Raw genomic sequence first — 19,962 nt, 5'->3', positions numbered from 1 at the left:
GCAGTAAGAAATGCTGTAATGAAACATAATTATCACAACATGAAACCGTTTTCTATCAGTACAGTAAGAAGACCTGTCTGCTCCTCAGATCAGTGGTAGTGATCAGAAGGTTTTAGCTCATAGCCAGCAGAACAGGCTGCATCTTCTCCCAAAACGCAGTGTTTGTGACAATAAAAACTGGGGTTTTACTCCTCGGAATCCTGAAGTTTTCATGCAGTGAAACCTGAGCAGTGTTGAGGTCTGTAAAGTTCCTCATGATGAAGATAAAAGTCAGCACTGATAATTACTGGGTGCAAACGGTGGCTTGGAAACCATGCAGCTGTAATGACTGTTATTATGGCTTTAACTTAAGCAGTAATCGTATTGACAGTAACAACTTACAAAGCAACCAGGTCTTGGCATGTTATGCAGACATATGTAAATTTAAAAAGGACAAAAATACAGACTGACTTTTTTCTCTGCTTCTGAAAATAATTTACAGCTCCTTGACGTTAAACTCATCAGAAACAGTTGTCTCTTAGTTTCCCATCAACAAAGTGAAAACATTTGGCTGTTCTGATTTAAGTTCAGAGTTTGTACTCAAAGCCTGAACTCGTCTTCATCCTTTGCCTGGTGAAGGATGCTAATCAGCTGTAGCTTTGGATCAGAGGACAATAGTCAAAATCACACTGATTACTCATAAATAACCTTAAGGAAACTAAGTTTGAACTACATGTTTTGGCAAATTACAAATTGCAAAGCTAACAGCGTGAAACAACATGAGAGCACTTCTGCTCAAAACGGATTTCAAAATAAAGCTCTGCTTTTCAAGCAGTTGTATAACTTGAAATTTTTTAAAAATAACATTTGAATTTGAAATCTAAAACAGGTTTGTATTTGTTTTTTCATGACTTTTTTTAAACTGACGTGCATTTCCTCTGACATCCACCGGGGGGCACTGCAGCTCCATCCACTTCCCACAACCTTGTCTTCATACCTGCTTGTCTCTCTGTTTTTGTTTGATGTTCTGATTATTTGATGTATGAAAATCACTGTTTGGGTTTTGGTTTCAAAATAAATTAAAAGACATTCTAGAAATACAAAAAGTAAATTCTAGGAAATTTAAACCATTCTTTCCTCTAATTGCCATAATAATTCTAAATCCTACTGGAATCGAATAACAGATGTTTATTTTCACTTAAAAAAAAATAAATAAATACCCCATTGTGTATATATTGTTTATTAGTTCATAAACACAATAACATGACAGACCTGGTGTCTTATCCAGTCCTGTTAGGAAAAGCACAGATTGAATGCTTTCTCCTTTGTTTCTTTTCTGAACTTGAAGGATCTCTCCAGAAAGTCTGAAATGGACTATAGAGCTCAAATCGGGTAGAAATAAAACAACAGAGATGCTGGAATTAGTTTGCTATGAACTGCATGAAGAACATTTGTGAGAAAATCAGATCTTTAGGAGAATATTTGGTGCGTTTAGGCACAGCTGTCAGCTACTTTGAAATTACGTCAAAAAATCTGCGGGAATTAACTGAAGAAATGTGATTTTTGTTCTGTGTTTTGTGTTTCCTCCGTCCTGCAGGTTTATTTTTTCCCTCTGCTCAACAAGGACTTCAGAGAGCTGGACGGGCGCAGGAAACGGCAGCATCTCAAAGACTCGGCTCCGCCCTCCTTGGTCGGCGGCCAGACAAACGGCGCTCCGCAGCTCAGGCCCATCGACGTCCTGCCGTGTCACGGTCTCACCACGACCCGCATCGTGGAGCAGCTGGGCAGCAGCCACGACCTGGCCCGGATGCTGGCGGACTTCAGAGCCAACGGGGGCCGGATTCGGCAGAAAGGAGCCAGCGACCCCTTTGGCTCCGCTGGTCCCACAGCCGGCGGCGGCGGGCAGAACCGGGGAGCGGACGTTGCACCGAAACCGCGAGTGAAGGCTGACGGCGAAGAGGAAAAGACGAGCAAACAGAACGACCTGGGCTGGAGCCCAAAGGTGAGCAGACTGAAAGGAGAATTCAATGATAACATCTGTGGGTTCTGTAAGTTTTACAGGTTTCTGCTTTTATGGATGGAACAAGAGGCATAAAACGGTTTAACTCGAAGACATGCTGCAAAGTGCTCAAACATTGGAAAGATGGCTCCAGTTGATTTGGAGGATGTTCTGCTTTTGTTCCAATATGTTTATAATGTCTCCTACAGAATAAGACTCCAGCTTTAGACCAAACTGAGCTCATAGTGTCGTTACGTTCCCTGAGGGGTAGTCATGTCATCTGGGTGATAGTTGAGGCTTCATGGCTGTTTTGTTGATAGCCTCACATCTTCAGAGGTCTTTGTGTGCTCCCTTCCCCTTCCAGCCATGAAGCTGGACCTCGTGTAGCCTAGCTGGTGACTTTCCTCTTCTTCAAACCAAGAGTTGCTTTCCCCAGCAGCCTCTGATAGAGCCTTAACCACTGGCTGCAAAGACTTCTCCTAAATCCAGTATCTTGACATCTTGAAGCTCTGTTTTGTACATTCGAGCCTTTTTTAATTTATGACGATAATCTGGACTGTTGGACACTACTTCATGAGCGGCATTCATAAAGGAGTCTCCAAAATGTCTCAAAATGTTTGCATTTGAGTTCTCATTTTCCTCACATGAGACACAGAGGCTTGCAATCTTGTTGCTTAAATTTTAAACATGTTCAAAATATTTGTGATATATATTTTTTTTCCCCCTCAAAATTGAGTCGTTGTCGTGTGTCTCCAACTCATCTCTGTAGCACCAGAGCTGTACTTTGCCATCTGGACACGAGTTTTCCTCTGAGAGAAAACATGTCCAGCTCTTTAAAAAAAAAAACAAACCCAAAAAACACAGTAATAATAAAAAATAATTGGTGATAACTGGTCCAAATGTGCCTGTCTTCAATTTGAAAGTGTTCTCCAGCAGGATTAATCATAAACATGGGCAAACAATCAGAATTCAGTGAGACTGCAACAGAAAATTTGACATGTTTCTGATTTTTTGAGTCACTAACTCGTGTCCAGCAGTCCTGACCCAGTGAGATACTGGCTTTAGAGGTGAGGTGAGGAGCTCCATCATCCGAGGGAAGGGGAGCTCAGAGTAGATCCGCTGCTCCTCAGCATTGAAAGGAGTCAGCTGAGGCGGTTCATCTGATTAGGATGCCTCCTGCTTATTTACCTCTGGTCTTACTGGGCCTGAGAACACCTGGTAGAAGTGGTTCCAAATTCCAGGGGAATGATTTCATTCATCCTTGATTTAGTTAGGAATGAAGATAAAATCCTGAGATCTGTGTGCTCATCTGCTTTTCCTTTGTTCTTGTCAGCTGGACTGTTTGAACCCCAACAACCACCAGAGGCTGTGTGTGCTCTTCAGCAGCTCGTCGCTCCAGTCCAACAATGCACCCAACCCTTGCGTCAGCCCATGGTAACAAGTTCGCCTCTCCGCCAAATCTAAACTCAAACCGAACGGCTTTTGTACTCAGCGTTTGTGTTGTGAACAGGATCGTCATCATGGAGTTCTACGGTAAAAACGACCTGTCTCTGGGCGTGTTCCTGGAGCGCTACTGCTTCAGGTGAGACAGTTGAACCCAACGCCGCTGCCCGTCAGGGTCTCGGTTTGCGTCACAGTGTCTTCCCTCCTCCAGGCCCTCGTACCAGTGCCCCAGCATGTTCTGTGAGACCCCCATGGTGCACCACGTCCGCCGCTTCGTGCACGGCAGCGGCTGCGTGCAGATAGTGCTGAAGGAGCTGGACTCCCCCGTGCCGGGTTATCAGCACACCATTCTCAACTACTCCTGGTGCCGCGTCTGCAAACAGGTGAGCGACAACGAACGGCGCTTCGCATCAGAGCGACTGAAGATAGTTTTCACTTTATAACATAAAAATAAATACTTGGCCCCAGAATTGGAAAGGCATTTGAAAAGGATTCTGATGTTGGATGTTTACCAGATTAGTTGTGAATGTGAGTACACCAAGCCTGTTTGATTTTGAGTAAACATATTTATGTAGAGCAGGGGTTCTCAGGCTTTATACTCCAAATCCAAATCTTATTTTTCTTGATAATATATAGCAAATAAGTAAAACTCCAAGAACTGAATAATAGGTGACTGGTAATAATCCTTCTCCTCTTCCTTCTAAAGGTGACCCCAGTGGTGCCTCTGTCTAATGATTCATGGTCCATGTCTTTTGCCAAATATCTGGAGCTTCGTTTCTACGGCCACCAGTACACCAGACGGGCCAACGCCGAGCCCTGCGGACACTCCATCCATAAGGACTACCATCAGTATTTCTCCTACAACCAGATGGTGGCTTCCTTCAGGTTAGTCCTTCGGTTTGCTCACCTGACTGCGCCACACGCCCATCTCCAGCCAGTAACTATTCAACCAATTTTTTTTTTTTTGTTTCATTTCCTCAGCTACACATCTGTAAGGCTGCTGGAGATCTGTCTTCCTCGTCCCAAGATCTTCATCAGGAACCTGGGGCCGTCCAAAGCCAACCTGCAGCAGGACCTGAAGGACTTCTCTCAGAAGTAATTCAAAGCCTTTTCAGCCTGTTTGCTGATGAGCTGCAGTGCATGGGGGGGAAAGCTGTCACCACAAACAATTATCCTCAGTTCAGTCTTAACTATGTGAGAGTTCAGACCCCTAACTGTTCTTCTAACAGATGAAACAATCTGAACACTTTGTTTATTCATTTGAGTAGTCTGTATTTAACAGCTTGTAAAACAGCTGCTGTGATCAACTCTACCAGCTGATCTGTGAGGAAGAACTGTTTTTATTTTGTCTTGTTGTTCTGAAAATTATGATTGGTACATTAGAACCTCATCATGAAGTTAATCCATTCCAACAAGTGATTTTTATGTTGAAAATTTGTATTTTTAACAGTTGTCCCATTAAAAGTAATGGAAATTAAAATTATTATTATTGACACATTTAACCATCAATACAGTGGTCATTTTCAGCACAGCAGAGCCAAGCTGAAGTTGGACTAATGATGTGGCTAACGGGCTAACATACCATTAGCACAGACTGATCCCATTTAGCATAAAACTGGACAGGAAATCATAGCGCAACCTTTGTTTTTGGAGGGGGGGGTGAAATGCCAAGTGTGTCAGTTTGCAGCAGCCGTTCATTGTTGATGGGAGCGGTGTTTATTGTTTCCACTTTGAGCTGAACTCTATTCAAGTTTGTCAGAAAAGAAAACATTAGTCATGTAGTACTTCCATTTTTCACACAAGTCAGCCTCAGTACAGACTGTTTGTGGTTCCACGATGGTTCCACGAGCCACCAAATGTTCTCAGAGCAAAGGTGTCCCCCTTTGACTTCAGCTCCCCTCTTCCGAGGACGCATGTTCTCCTCAGACCTCTAACACTCCAAGATGCTCAACTTTCTCTTACTTGACTCTTATGTTCAGCTGCTGCTTGGACTCTCATCTCGACTGAGGATGCATAGATCAAACAATCCTTTTGTTTCCGTGTGAACAGAGTGGTTCAGGTGTACCTGGCCATCGACGACCGTCTCACCTCCCTGAAGACCGATACCTTCAGTAAGACCCGGGAGGAGAAGATGGAGGACCTCTTTGCCCAGAAAGACGTAGGTGGTGTTCTTCCCTTCATTTGGTGTGCGTATGTTCTTTGTTATACTCATGTTTCGGGTGTGTGTGTGTGTGTGTGTGTGTGTGTGTGTAGATGGAGGAGGCGGAGCTGCGCAGCTGGATCGACAAGCTTCAGGGGAGACTGCAGACCTGCAGCCTGGATTCCCCTCAGCAGCTGCAGGCGGTTCTGGAGTCGCTGGTGGTGAAGAAACAGAGTCTGTGTGAGATGCTGCAGTCCTGGAACAGCAGGTCAGAACCACTCGGTGTGTTTTAGCTGGCATGGTCATTCGGATCAGGGTCATGTACTCATCAGCCAGTGGATGTAGCCAACATGCACTCAACAGCAGCAGAGAGAGTCAAGTCGTCGTGTTCAAAGATTTTTACATAACAGGACAAAATGAAACAACCATCAGGTCCTCAGATTAGCTAGATCTAACTTCAGATGAACACTGATCATTTATTAAGAAGAACTAAACCAAAATGGAGAAGTGGCGTGAAAACTGGATGGCTGAGAATCTACACCAGCACATTCCTGTGTACCACCTGCACCATCTTTTGGTGAATCAGGACCTTTTTGTTCTTTAAATTTCTTGTAGTTTTTAATCCCCTTGCTTGTTTCTGTTGCAGACTTCAGGACCTGTTCCAGCAGGAGAAAGGCAGGAAGCGTCTGTCGGTTCCCCCGAGTCCAGGCAGGCTCAGACCCAGTGCCGCTGACGACAGCAAGGTGAGCGTCATCATCTGAGAGGTTACAAATACGCCGATAACGCAGATTATCTGCATTTAAACAAAGACCCTTACAGAAGGGACAGGCCTGCTCACTGAAAATGAAGTGAAGGTTTAAAATGATTTCATTGAACTTGTGGGGTTATTGGCGAAAAGTCCATTCTACCCTAATTTTTATTGTTTTGAACAAATTGAAGACAGAAACACTTGTTTACTTTATGTTCTCAGGTTTGTTCTGCTGATCTGTCAGAAGCTAGAAGGCTCCGTTTTAAAAAAAGAAAAAAAAAGAAAAAAAAAAAGAGATTTATTTTATTGTAAAGCTGCACTGAGCTGAGTCACAAAGGGGGATCTGTTTGAGCCTGGCTGAAGAGTTTTGGTTAACTGTCAGCAAGAAACAAAACCCGTTCAGTGTTTCTGTTTCTGATAATATCCCGGACGCAAACATTAGCTGTAATAATAACATTCGTGTCATAGTTCTAAACATTGGATTGTCAAATAAAAATTAAAAATCCTGCCGTCATCTTAAGTCAACCAGTGTCATACATTTAGGTATTAGGCAAAATTACTTTCTTGACTGTGAAGGTAAAAGATTCAGATGTTTCTGTGTCGACCCAAACAGCAGCAGGAAGCCTGTTCTGATTTATAACTAACAGTTTTCTGCAATAAATGAGGACTATTCCCGTTTTTCTGATAGGATCTTTAGACTATAATCTTCACTTTCCAATAATACAACCAGCTGTTTTTATGAATGAAGTCTCCAGGCGAGTGGAGATTTTTTTAATTATTTTTTTTTTTTCCCTATCTAACTTGATTTGTTGGATCGGTGAATTTTGAGTGGAAAAAGCTTCTGCACGCTCCAGATGCAGCTCAGCACACATATGAGACGAAGTTTGCCTGCTAATTTAGCTCGTTCTGTTTCACAGAGCACCCTGGATTCCTCTCCTCGTAACCCCTCGCCCGTGGTTCAGAATGGGGACAAAGGTGAGTTTTGTTGGGGTCTGAGGTTTTTAGTTCAAGTTGCCTCTGTCGGCACTCATCAAGTTTGAAGACATGGTAATTTCAAGAAGCAGAAAGGCGTTTAGTTTTTTTTTTTTTTTTACTTCTCCAGACTTTTCACCGCTCTTCTGTCAACACAGAACAGATGACTAACTCATTCAGTGGTTTGGAGAAGTCTGAGCTCCTTTCTGGTGGTTTTGTGTGAAGCCTTTTGTGATGCCGTTTGGTCCCCTCTGACAGAAGACCGTCACCTCTGCACGCTGCCCTCCACCACCACCTCCCAGCTGTCGTCACCAGGAGACCCCAGAGCCGAACCTGTCTCCGCTGGACCCTCCTTCACTGAGCAGGACTCTGTCAGCATCCCTGAAGGTACACACACACACACACGCGCACACACACAGTCTGATCCAAACGCTGCTTCACACCCTGCCTTCGCCTGCTTTCAGACGTGTTTGACGGACACCTGCTAGGCTCAACCGACAGCCAGGTGAAGGAGAAGTCCACCATGAAAGCCATCCTCGCCAACTTCCTGCCCGGCAACAGCTACAACCCCATCCCCTTCCCGTTGTAAGTCACACCCTGCAAGGTTTTCGCAGGCCCACGGGACGCTCAGACTCGGACACAGAAACGAACAGAACACCTCCTTCTAATTGGTGTCTGCCATAGAAATGCATAGAGTACTGTTTTTACAGCACATGTTGTTCTTCTCTCAACTTTAATGCGTCTCGAACAGAGGGCACAATATTCAGCGTATGAAAACGAGCTGCTCAACCGCAAGACGCGTGATATTTGGTTTAAGTTACCATGGCAACGTTAGTCACCAAAAATGGCACCCAAAGTTCTTACAGGAAACGACATTAAACCCTTCCACTCCTAAATCTTTGTGTTTTTTCAAATATTTATTGAAACTCTCACTGAACTGGTTAATTTTATGGGTCATCCTGATTCAAGATGGCCTTCGCTGCTACCTTTGCTGACCACAGCTCAGTCAGCGTCACAGACCTTGAGCTAACGTTTGATGTGGTCGTAAACAGCGGTGACCCCCAACACGTTTCTGCCATTAAATATTAGGAACAATGTCTGTTAGCAAAATATTTCATGACTTATTGAACATACTTTACACGAAGATGTGAAACTGATTAGTTTTTGAAGTCAGCCTGATTCAAGATGGCTGCCACAGCTTACTTTGTCAAACACAAAAATGGCTAAAACTCAGTCAGCTTTACTGGTATTGAGCTACAGTTAGGTGTGGTAGTAGCTGAGAGTGGTCTCCAGCATGTAGTCCGAGTGCTAACAGCTAAACGCAGCACATGGAAGGCACCGCCGAAATTTCTTCAGGAATTTTTCCAATTCTCATTTTATTTTGTTGTTGAGAAGAAAACTCAGTGGAAAGCTGTGCTGACAGTCAAACAACAGTGTGTTCCAATTTTGTCCTGATTGGATTCTTGTGTTGTGTGTGTGTGTGTCCACAGTGATCCAGACAAACACTACCTGATGTACGAACACGAGCGGGTGCCCATCGCAGTGTGCGAGCGAGAGCCGAGCTCCATCATCGCCTTCGCCCTCAGGTGAGCGCCCACCTCCGCTCTCCTCGCAGTGTGCGCCCGCGCGTCGACGCCGCAGCATCGCTAATCTTCTGTTTGTTCTCCTCCAGCTGCAAAGAGTACAAAACGGCACTGGATAATCTGTCCAAGGCTTCAAACGCGGCGGGAGACGAGACTCCACAGCCCCTCAGGTACCAAAGGTCCACAGCGCTCCTTAAGTCGGAGCTGTTCTGACGCTGAAAGGTTTCGCCTTTAGGTCAAGGTTTTCCTTAAGAAGTGAAGCAAGAGGTCGTTATGATTATCTCCACAGCAACTTCCACGGGAAGCAGCAGTGGAGCTTCAGTGAGAAAATGAGATGTTGGTATAAAATGTTTAATGGATTTAAAGCACAGAGCGCACGTAGAACAGCTGAGGAGGGACAGTTTGTGTGAGTCGGATGTGTCCACCAGGGCTGGAACGGGTTACAAAATCCACAGTTCGGTTAATTATTTTCTGTTTGTAAGAACTCAGGAATCCCATCCATCAGTAATAGATAATCCACCGTTTACACGTTCATAAAGCTGCTGTTCTCAGGACATCGTGTATTCATGTAAACCCTGGAATGATGAAGCAGTTTTCCCCACCGTTTGTTCTGTAAACATGGAAATATTGAACATGTAAAAAGTTATTTTCTTTTATTATTTTAGCCCAAAATGTTAGCTTTACAGACAAGTTCACCCAGATGATACAAACCATTGAATTGTCTCATGATCAGGAGCAAATAACCCAAAAATGTCCATAAATGACTTAAATGACATAAATGCTCCTTGCCACAAGAATTTCTTCATATAACCAAACGTGTTTTACCTTTATTCAGTGTCAGATCCTAACAGAATCTGTTACCTTGATACTAAAATCCACTTCCTGCCTCTTTCAGGCCTTTTTGTAAATGTTTGTCACACAAACTGACAGAAATTTAGAGACTAAAACTTATCAAAATGTGGACTTTGCTGTGCTTCTAAAGGACGAAAAGGACTCTTGAAGCTCTGACCTGACGTTGAGTTTTATATGACAGGAAGTTCAGTCCTTCCTTTGGTGAAATAAAAGCGCTTCACATATAAACTGAAAGTTTACTCCATTTGTCATCATTATATTCTGTAAAATGATTCTGTTTCAGCACCGAGTCGACAGCCTTTGGGTTATACTGGCAGCACTTTTCTGATTTAATCTCACAGCAGAACGTCTTATTCCACTCAGAAAGCTTCAGAGTCTTGTGTCTCCTGATGAGGAAGAGTGTGTCGACACGAGGCAAATGCCGTTTCCTCTCCGTTTCCGTGTGACCTCACATTTTTTTGTGCTTCCAGACAATATTGCTGACGAAACGTGTTCCTCCAAATTATACCCTGAAAGTTTGCTAAAACTCCCTACACCCCCCTTCCTCTGGTCACACACACACACACACAGGAAACTACACTTAGTTTCTCCTAAAATCCACTTTTAACATCCAGTTGTGTTCTTTGTGACTCAACACACACGTCCCGAACTAAGACGGGTAAAAAAAATGTTGTTTTTTAAATTTTTTTTTATCATTAACTATTCCATCCCCAGTGTTCAGGGCTTTTATGTGTTTGAAGCTGTGAGGTTCTCAAAGATGGGGAAGGATGCTCCTGTTCTGTGTTTTAATACCTTGTTCCTCCATCTTGGAAGCACAAATAAAAGGTTGGGACTGGTGGGAACGTACAAGATGATGTTTCTTCAACACCCCCTCACCATGCCCCCACTACAAACAAACTCTGTAACTTGGCATGCAGTTTCTATAGAGTATACTAGAATGTGCTAGTTTTATTAATATTAATACCTGAGAGAGGGTTTTACTTTTTTGTGATCGGTTATAATGAGGAACAGCAGCTGAAACATTTTTGTCTTTGGATTATTTTTTTTGTTTGTTTGTTTTTGTGTGTTTTGGAGTTTGAGAATTCCTGGAAACCTTTCGGAAGATGTGGATGATTTGTGCTGCTTTCCAGGATGTCGACTTATTTCAAAGTTAATCAAACTTTTCCATGATAGGACCAGGATCAGGGAGCTTTTTAATTACAGGAAACACATAAACTTGTTGAATGGAACACCTCGCAGAATTTCTGTCTCGTTGTGATTTTCTGTTAAAAGCAAACTTTGTGTTTTTAATGGAAGCGAACGTAAATAAGCGTGCAGTCAGAGTGCCTTTGTGTTGCAGCAGTGCAGAGAGCCGGGCGAGGAGCAGCCCCGCCAGGCCCGGCGAGTCTTTGTTGTCTCAGCAGAGTCGCAGCAGCACCGACGGAGACCCTCTCAGTACGTGTTCTCCACTCCCTCCAGTCCAACAATCACCTCACTGAGGAAGGGAACATGAAATGATGCTTAGTTTTGTTTTGTTTTTTCAGAGGACACCGACTCGGCTGATAAGCAGAAGAAACAGACACTGAATCCACATGTCGAGCTGCGTGAGTCCTTGTTTCGTCTGACGCGCTACAGCAAAGAAATAATGTTTCCACACAGTATTTTATTTTTTTTTTTTAGAGCTTTAAACTAAGATCTCATGTGCGATCTCACGCGTAGTATGTGTTGTGAAGGACACTCAGCTACTACCACATCAACTTTTAGCTTAAAATCTGTAATACTGATTGAGTTATAGACATTTTTCTATATGCCAAGTATAGCTGGCTGTGGCGGCCATCTTCAGTTGGGTTGGCTTCAAAGGGTAATCAGTTGTAGATGTTCATCCAGTGATTATTTGCTGAAAGTTTCATTAAAATCCATTCAGTGGTTCATGGGATAATTTGCTAACAGACAGGCAAACACACACAGTTGAGCAAAAGCATAATTGCTCTTTTTTTATTTTCAACTCAGAGTTCTCAGACGCCAACGCAAAGTTCTACTGTCGAATCTACTATGCTGAGGAGTTCCACAGGATGCGCGAGGACATCATGGAGAGCAGCGAGGAGGACTTTGTCCGCTCGCTGTCGCACTGCGTCAACTGGCAGGCGCGGGGAGGAAAGTCTGGAGCCGTTTTCTACGCCACAGAAGGTTGGAGAAGTTTGCTCTCAAACAGATTTCTTCTGTTTTTGTCACAACTAAATGTGTTAAAGTGTTAATATCAGACAAAGATAACCTGAGTTCATACAAAATGTAGTTTTTAAATGATAATGTCATTTAATAAGGGGATAAAAGCTCTCCAAACCAGCCTGGCCCTTTTGGTAAATCATAAATAACTTTTTGGAAAGCGGAGTTGTTTTGTGTTTTTAAATTTGTAGTTGTGTTCAGTGATTTGTTGTCGTGGTTTGCACTTCAGGGCCACCGTAGTAAGGGGACTTTTTTCACAACACTGCATTAATGTTTTTGGTTCGGTGTGACTTGTTCACACCTGACCCTGTAGTTCACACGTGTCAAACTCGAGGCCCGCGGGCCAGATCCGGCCCTCTAGTCTGGGACAGATCGAGTCTATGATTCTTATTTTGCTTAAAAAAACTGAGCCTAATTAGTGAAGTTTTCTCTCGACAGTGACTTAGAATCTAACAATATATAGTTTTAATTTCTGTATGATCAGGTTTTTGTTGATGGGTTTTAAAAAAATCTGTTTTAATGTAAAAAAAATAATTGAAAAGCTGAGTGAGGCGTAAGAAATGACTGCTAATGATGTGCTTTTTGAAGTTTGATCTATTTGTCTGTGTTCATTAAAGTATGTTTGCTCTAAATTCTGTATAATCTGTAACTGGGAAAAGGTCATTGATATTTCTATATGAATGATTTGACATAATACATCTAAAACCAAGGTTAATTTATGTAATTTTTAATAAATATTGATCGTGATCGGCCCTTGGCTAGGACCAAATTTTTAATTTTGGCCCCCTTGCGTCACTGGGTTTGACACCCCTGCTGTAGTTAGTCTAATCAGATGTGGTGACCTCTCCCTCTGCACCTTTTCTGCTTCCTGTTCAGATGACCGCTTCATCCTGAAGCAGATGCCCCGGCTGGAGGTCCAGTCCTTCTTGGTCTTCGCACCGAACTACTTCACCTACATCACCGGAGCCGTGCAGCAGAAAGTAGGCCTCCTGCCCAGAAGGTTTCTGCCTGAGTTGGGGGTTTCGCAGCTCGTGTTTTAACCTCCACCTCTGCTCCACAGAGGCCGACTGCGCTGGCCAAGATCCTGGGGGTTTACAGGATCGGATACAAGAACTCCCAGAACAACACGGAGAAGAAACTGGACCTGCTCGTCATGGAAAACCTCTTCTATGGGCGCAAGATGGCGCAGGTGTGTTCTCCACAGATCTAATGGGAGTTTATTGTTCCCGTGGAGAATGGCGTTTATGTTGCTGAACGTTTTCCTGCAGGTGTTCGATCTGAAGGGCTCTCTGAGGAACCGGAACGTGAAGACGGACTCCGGTAAGGAGAGCTGCGAGGTGGTCCTGCTGGACGAGAACCTGCTGAAGTTGATCCACGACAACCCGCTCTACATCCGCTCCCACTGCAAGGCCATCCTGCGTGCCGCCATTCACAGCGACGCCTACTTCCTGTCCAGCCACCTCATCATCGACTACTCGCTGCTGGTGGGGCGGGACGACGCCACTGACCAGCTGGTGGTCGGGATCATAGGTGAGGAGGAGGAGGAGGGTGTGAAGAAATCGGCGATCCGTCGGGTTTGTGCTGATCATTCTCCCTCTGCTGCTTCCTGCAGATTACATCCGGACGTTCACATGGGACAAGAAACTGGAAATGGTTGTTAAATCCACTGGAATCCTGGGAGGTCAAGGTAATTGTAGGCAAAGTTTTGTCAGGATGGATTTACCTGGACTGCTCACCGAAAACAAAAACAAAACCCTGTAGGATATAATGGAGGGTCCGACAAATTCTTTTAAAACTTTGCGCACTTTGAAATATCTCATGAACCACTGTCACCACTGGAGCCACCTCTTTGGGTCACTTCATCTACCTTAACGAACACACTATAACGCCGTCAACTTTAGAGATATTAAACTAAAACATGGTGTAGCAGTAGCTGATAGTAACCTCTCAAACACACTTTAGTGCTAACAGAATGCTAAGTTCTCTTTGCATGGCTATAACACTGGTTGAATCTGTTGTTTTTGCAGTTTCCCCTTTTACTGCTTTTTGGTCTCTTCTTCTGTTGCTGCTGCTGCTCCGGTCTGACGTGTACCCGTGTTCGCCTGCAGGGAAGATGCCCACCGTGGTTTCTCCGGAGCTGTACAGGTCGCGCTTCTGCGAGGCCATGGACAAATACTTCCTGATGGTGCCGGACCACTGGACCAACCTGGGGATCAACTGCTGAGCTGTGAACCGTCTCCCACAGGGGACCGGATCCTGGCAGCGATCGCAGTATCATTCCACAGCTGCAGCGTCATCCAGTTTTCCCTCATTTTTTTTTAACTGTCAGGATGTGCTGCCTCTGACCCCTTCCCCTCCTTCCTGTGTTTTACACACAGTCTTATGTTTTTTTTATTTGCTGCCATGTTGACAGTGGAGCCACGGAAACCTTCAGTCTGGTGGTTTTCGTGTAATTTAATGTTTGTACAGAGATTATACAACCAAAAATGATGTAACTATTAAAATATTCTTAACACTTTTTGACACTTGTGTTTGTGAGAAATGTCTTAATGCAGTCAGTATGAAGAGTGGGCGCTCCCCTGTGTTGTGCAGCACCCCTTCCTGCTGCAGCAAGTCCCACAGAGGTTGTAGACCAGGAGTGTCAAACTCCAGGCCTTGAGGGCCGCTGTCCTGGAGCTTTTAGGTGTTTCTGCTCCAACACACCTGAATCAAAGGGTTTAATCACCTCCTCATCAAATCATCAAGTTCTCCAGGAGCATGGCAACAAGTCGTCCATTTTAACCAGGTGTTTTAAAGCAAAAACACATCTAAAACATGCAGGAGAGCGGACCCCGAGGAACAAAGTTTGACACCTGTGCTTTAAATCAAAGGATTACTTCTGAAGACGCACCTGTTAGAAAACTTTGATTGAAAAGTAAATTAGGAAGATTATTTAATTTAGTTACTAGGATCATTAGATTGTCTTTAGAGATTCAGTTTTACGCAAATCTCAGTTACAGCAAAGATGAGTATATTCACTTATTTTCCACAGCATGGGTCACGTATTAATATGAGCACTTGTGGCTCAACGCACTGGAGTTGGCAAAATTTACGGCAGGCCATTTTATCATATGAAATCGCTCTTCTCTCTCTAATCCAGTGGTGTCCAATCCTGGTCCTGGAGGGCCACTATCCTGCATGTTTTAGATGTTTCTGTGCTGACACACCTGCGGAGTGAATAACGGGTTTCTGCAGAACTTGAAGAGCAGAGAAACAACTCAAACCTGCAGGACGGTGGCCCTCCAGGACCAGGATTGGACACCAATGCTCTAGTTACTACTTTAGATCTCAGTAATAGCTTTGCTACTCCAGAGTAGGTTAGGCTTTCTGATGCATCACTTGTGTCAAAACGCCACCTCTCGACCAACCAGTGTCCTCAAAAACTGGAAAAATAAATGGAATTAAAGGTCAAGCTTTCCTTTAGGGAACACATACCACCTGTCACCTTTTATAGCAGAGTTTCAGACTGAGGTCTTCTAATGAGAAATGATGGTGTTATAGTGATTTTGGCCAACCTTTAGATACAATGTGTGTGAAATGGTGATATTGTGAACGACTGTCAACTACTGGTACACCAAATTTTAGCTCCGCATGTGTAAAACGGACCGAGGTATACGCTTTATGTTCGATAAGGTTGCTTAGCTGTGGCAGCCATCTTCTCTCAGTCTGTTTTCATTTAGAGCCACTGAGCACGACTCCTCATCCTTAGGGTGGATCTCTTCAAGAAACTCGAGACAAGTTGATCCCTGCTTCGTAGTCCTGGGCCCAGATTCGACATGAAGGTCCAGCTGTTTATGTTCACCGAGAGCAAAGCTTCTCAACTGCTAACACACACACAGGTTTGTATTTACTTCCATTCATCTCTGTAGTCTAACTCCTTACCTACAAATGATGCTCCACCACATTAGCACAGAGCTTTGGTACCAATAAGGACTACTGATCCTGACAAAGCAGGTGATTACACCAGAAAATGTCCTAATAAGGTAACACAAACCAGCTACACACACACACGGAACAACAGCAATGAGTCTGGCGTAAGAAAACAAAAACGACATATCCATGATTTCATCTTCTTTCTCGTTTATTTTAAATGCATCAGCAGATCTGACATCAGGTTTGCTGCCTGCTGACCTGAAGTCAGAGGATCAGTTTCAACCCATTCCATGTCTCTGTACCTGAACACACCACGGCGTGGGCTGAGCGAGTGTTTTCTTTTTGTTTTTCTTTCTTTCCTCCCGTCCAGCGTCGGAACAGAGCAAAATGTCAGAACTGGCACGGCACTGAAAAATAAATAGCTCCTAAAAACAAAACAAAACAAAAAGAAAAAATTGCACAGGAAGAATTCAAAACTGGGCCGGTAATTCAACGCTTCTAGCTCTGCTGCGCCAGTCGTGACATCACGCAAGATAAAAACAGGAGGGCGGGAACAGGTACGGCTTTGTGGGATGGAGACAGAAAAGCAAACAGAAAATACATTTAGAAAAAAAACCTTCTGAGCTGACTGGATTCCCAGAGTGGCTCTAGTTGTGTTTTGCCCTCTGCCACCCCAAGAACCCACCTTCCTTTGTCTTCCCAAACATTGTGATGAACTTGAGACCCAGATGGTAAAAAAGAAACACCATTTCTCTTGGACCACTTTACATACAGATCCTCGTTGATGCAGCATTGTTTAACATGTAGGCAAACAACAATCTAAACCAATATTTCTCTCAGGATATATCGTCTTATCTGATCTCAAATGCAGTGAAATACAAATAGAATGACGGTAATTTCGTAAATTATGGTCCTCTTGCAGAGAAAAATCAACAATAAAAAGTGTGAGAGGCTATGATTAACTGGCACAAAGATAATCAGAGGGTTTCCGAAGCTGTTCAAAGACTAAAAACAGTGATATCCAAAAAGGCCCAAGATGGTAATCTAACGTGGTTTCTACAGTGTCAGCTTATCTTCACTAAAGCTCAGTATATTGTATCTCATTGGACTGCGACTGCTGGGGGGGCTGATTGGTGACTCACAATTGTGAGAAAATTGGCAAATTTTTCATTGCGGTCTCACTGAATTAAGTAAACCGTGTGACTAAGTTCTGAGCCAGCAGCTGTTTGACAATTACAAAATTACAAATCTTACTTCCCTTAAAGCTCTTAACAACCAAGCGCCACCTTACATTAAAAGATCTTATTGGTCGACTTTTGGCTGGTCAGGCTGAATCATCTTTGATGTTTTTATCTGTATTTGATTCTGTACCTGATTGTTGTTTCTGTGTTGTAAAGCACTTTGAATCGCCTTATTGATGAAAAGTGCTATATAAATAAATTTCACTTCACTTCATTTGAAATAACCCTGTCCTGTTAATCGTTCACGATGTCAGATCATTCTGACGTGTGTGTGTATATGCTTCTGCGTAATGTGTATAGAAGTGTATGTGTAGTTACAGATTTTGATTTCTTATAAAATAAAAATTGCGACAAATATGCTATTTATTCATTTATTTTTATTTATTTGTTTATTTTCAGCTTGTTTGCTGGTGGTAGTTGCCTGACGGGGGCTGTTGTTGGTAATTGTTGATTTAGTATGTTAAAAATTCACAAAACAGTGTTATTAAAAAGGTGTTCTTGTTCCATATTTTCCTAAAAGAGCTCTTTGCTCTCAGACTGCAGGTTTACTTGTGGTTCCTAGAGTTTGTAAAAGTAGAACTGAGGCAGAGCTTTCAGTTCTCAGACTCCTCTCTTGTGAAACCAACTTCTGGTTTCTGTCCGTACGGTTGACACCCTGTCAACTTTTAAGACCAGACTTAAAACTTTCCTTTTCATAAATCCTATAGTTAGGGTTGGTTTGGGTTTCCTGAGCTATCCCTTAGTTAAGCTGCTATAGACTTAGACTGCTGGAGGACAAACTGACTCATTTCCTCACTCTGCTGCTGTCTTTATTCGCTCTATGATCCATGTTTGTTGTTGTAATTATTGATGTAATTTGAGGACTTGTAATTTGGTGCTATATAAATAAATTGAGTTGAGTTGAATAACGTTCACAAACTGGTCTCCAACAGTCGCAGTCCAGTGAGAAACTGACTTAAAGGTACAAGTTGACCAAAGAAATCTTTTACCTAAAAAAAAAGTGTGCCTTTTTTTAACGACTTAGGTTTGAGTCTACTACACTTTGGCTGAGGTCAAAGCTAAATCAGGCAAATCAGGCTTGGAGTCTTTAGTGACAACCAAACAGTACCCATCACTACCACAGTTACTGTAAGAACCGTGTCAAATTAAATGCTGAGAGAACTCGGTTGACATGCACTGTGAGCCCCTCCCTTAAAGCTCCCGTGGTCCAAGTACAGGTTTTGGGAAACCCAGAAGCTCCCTTTGAGTACGATTCGGATCCAGATGTGATCCTTGGTTTTGTCGCCATGACTACACCTGTCCGGTTCACACAGGTACTCAACAGCTTGGAGCGTCACCTTTGGCGCTATAACACCTTCCAGGCTCCAGGCTCCTGGCTCCGGTAATGAGACATGAAGGCTTTAAGGGAAGCGCACGCTCTGCTGTCCCACATTTGGACGCTCTGGCCTGAGGAACTCTCAGATTTGGTCAGAAGTGACAGATCCTAAACCCCAGGTAAAGTCTGGTCTTTCCACCACTGGGAGCAGTTTGTTTTCAGGCACTTGTTTCCACAGCATTTCTTAAGCTACTACACACACTAACGGGACACACACACCCTTAAAATCTAAAAACAAGGGGACTGATAATGGCTGTAACAACACGGACATGATGGGTTTATTAACAGGTAACCGGGTTCTATCAGGCAGGTGGATGGAGGTGACAGCTCCTCGGTCAACCTAACAACTAAAAATCTGAGGGATTGTTGCTGAGCTCAGATTACAGGAGGGTCTACTTAAACCAGATGTGGACTTCAAATCTGACAGGAAATATTTACATCTGAACCTATGTGAAGGCAATGTGTAGAGTGGTTTGCAATGGTTCGGAACTAAAAAACTCTTTCTGTGTGGAGCATGCATGTTCTTGGGTTTCTTGTTTTTCTTGAACATAGGTGTTAGCGTAAATGTGCTACTAGCTGCTGCTAACAGAGGACCGTGAAGCGAAGTGAATTATAAAGTCCATCTCAACTTCTCTTGTGAAGGATTTGCATCGGCATCCAGCTGCTGAAAACCAGGCTGTGTGTGTGCTACGTTTCACACTTTGGAGCCACAATTACAACATGATCGTCACAGCCATCCCCACTCTTAGCAACGGGAACAAAATCAAAGTGGTGGAAACACTGAAGAAAGCAGGTCGAGGTGATGCATGAACATCCGTCCCCACAGAATCGTACATCAACGTGTTCGGCATTTTCACTCCTTTTGTTCCAAAAGTCCTGTTTGAAGAAAAACTGTTTTATCCTGCAACGTACAGCAAAAATATTTTGTGTCTTTCAGATCTGAGAGATTCTATGCTCAGGATTTGGTTTGAAATGTGACTACAGGTGCATCCGTAACTGTTTTCTAAATCGTGAGGTCCCTAAAGGTCCTCACCCCCCTTCTCTGTGTACTGTATTTTTAGGCCCCGCCCATCTGTTTTTGTTTCCCCCCCATTCTCACAGGCAGGATAATTGTCCCGGCTAGGTTAGAAATAATAGAAGCAGAGCTCATCCATCCAAATGGTAGATGACCTCCGACCTTCTGATCTCCCCAAAGCAAAGGGACACCTCATCTCTGAAGACAAATCGGTCAAACTACCACTGGATGAGACGACTCAAACGCAATCCGACCCAGACCCGGTTGGGCTCATTGTCCACCAACGCTCCTTCAAATTCAAAATAATTAGAACAATATATTTTCAGTATTAAATAATCTTATATATAAAAAAAAAAAAACACACAAAAATTGAAAAAAACAAAACAAAAAAGAAAACAAAAAACATGGCAACGCTCCTTCTAGGATTGCCCCTCCGCCCTAACTATCACAATATACATCATCTGTACACACCTCGCGCCCCCCTCCCCCCCTCCCCTCCCC

General features: G+C 43.5%; 1 protein-coding gene across 6 annotated transcripts in view; it reads left to right on the top strand.

The window, feature by feature from the left end:
• The window catches only part of pikfyve (phosphoinositide kinase, FYVE finger containing), a 31,272-nt gene extending 16,829 nt beyond the window's left edge, over nucleotides 1–14,443 (top strand). For 5 of the 6 annotated variants that reach the window (XM_017421188.3, XM_017421184.3, XM_017421183.3 and 2 more), the window contains 22 exons: nucleotides 1,577–1,981; nucleotides 3,312–3,412; nucleotides 3,489–3,560; nucleotides 3,633–3,804; nucleotides 4,128–4,306; nucleotides 4,403–4,516; nucleotides 5,471–5,579; nucleotides 5,675–5,829; nucleotides 6,208–6,304; nucleotides 7,227–7,284; nucleotides 7,540–7,668; nucleotides 7,746–7,866; nucleotides 8,772–8,867; nucleotides 8,954–9,034; nucleotides 11,056–11,150; nucleotides 11,240–11,299; nucleotides 11,706–11,882; nucleotides 12,795–12,898; nucleotides 12,979–13,107; nucleotides 13,187–13,448; nucleotides 13,531–13,605; nucleotides 14,027–14,443. In XM_017421188.3, coding sequence (XP_017276677.1) covers nucleotides 1,577–1,981; nucleotides 3,312–3,412; nucleotides 3,489–3,560; nucleotides 3,633–3,804; nucleotides 4,128–4,306; nucleotides 4,403–4,516; nucleotides 5,471–5,579; nucleotides 5,675–5,829; nucleotides 6,208–6,304; nucleotides 7,227–7,284; nucleotides 7,540–7,668; nucleotides 7,746–7,866; nucleotides 8,772–8,867; nucleotides 8,954–9,034; nucleotides 11,056–11,150; nucleotides 11,240–11,299; nucleotides 11,706–11,882; nucleotides 12,795–12,898; nucleotides 12,979–13,107; nucleotides 13,187–13,448; nucleotides 13,531–13,605; nucleotides 14,027–14,142 — 2,907 coding nt within the window. In that variant the 3' untranslated portion in view covers nucleotides 14,143–14,443. The remainder of the gene's footprint in view (nucleotides 1–1,576; nucleotides 1,982–3,311; nucleotides 3,413–3,488; nucleotides 3,561–3,632; nucleotides 3,805–4,127; nucleotides 4,307–4,402; nucleotides 4,517–5,470; nucleotides 5,580–5,674; nucleotides 5,830–6,207; nucleotides 6,305–7,226; nucleotides 7,285–7,539; nucleotides 7,669–7,745; nucleotides 7,867–8,771; nucleotides 8,868–8,953; nucleotides 9,035–11,055; nucleotides 11,151–11,239; nucleotides 11,300–11,705; nucleotides 11,883–12,794; nucleotides 12,899–12,978; nucleotides 13,108–13,186; nucleotides 13,449–13,530; nucleotides 13,606–14,026) is intronic. The other variant, XM_025006979.1, reaches the window with a different exon arrangement.
• Nucleotides 14,444–19,962: the final 5,519 nt, after the last annotated feature.

The sequence above is a fragment of the Kryptolebias marmoratus genome, linkage group LG6, assembly GCF_001649575.2.
Source record: "Kryptolebias marmoratus isolate JLee-2015 linkage group LG6, ASM164957v2, whole genome shotgun sequence".
Taxonomy (NCBI): domain Eukaryota; kingdom Metazoa; phylum Chordata; class Actinopteri; order Cyprinodontiformes; family Rivulidae; genus Kryptolebias; species Kryptolebias marmoratus.
Note: the sequence above shows the minus strand (reverse complement) of the source record. Positions and strands in the feature narration are given on the sequence as shown.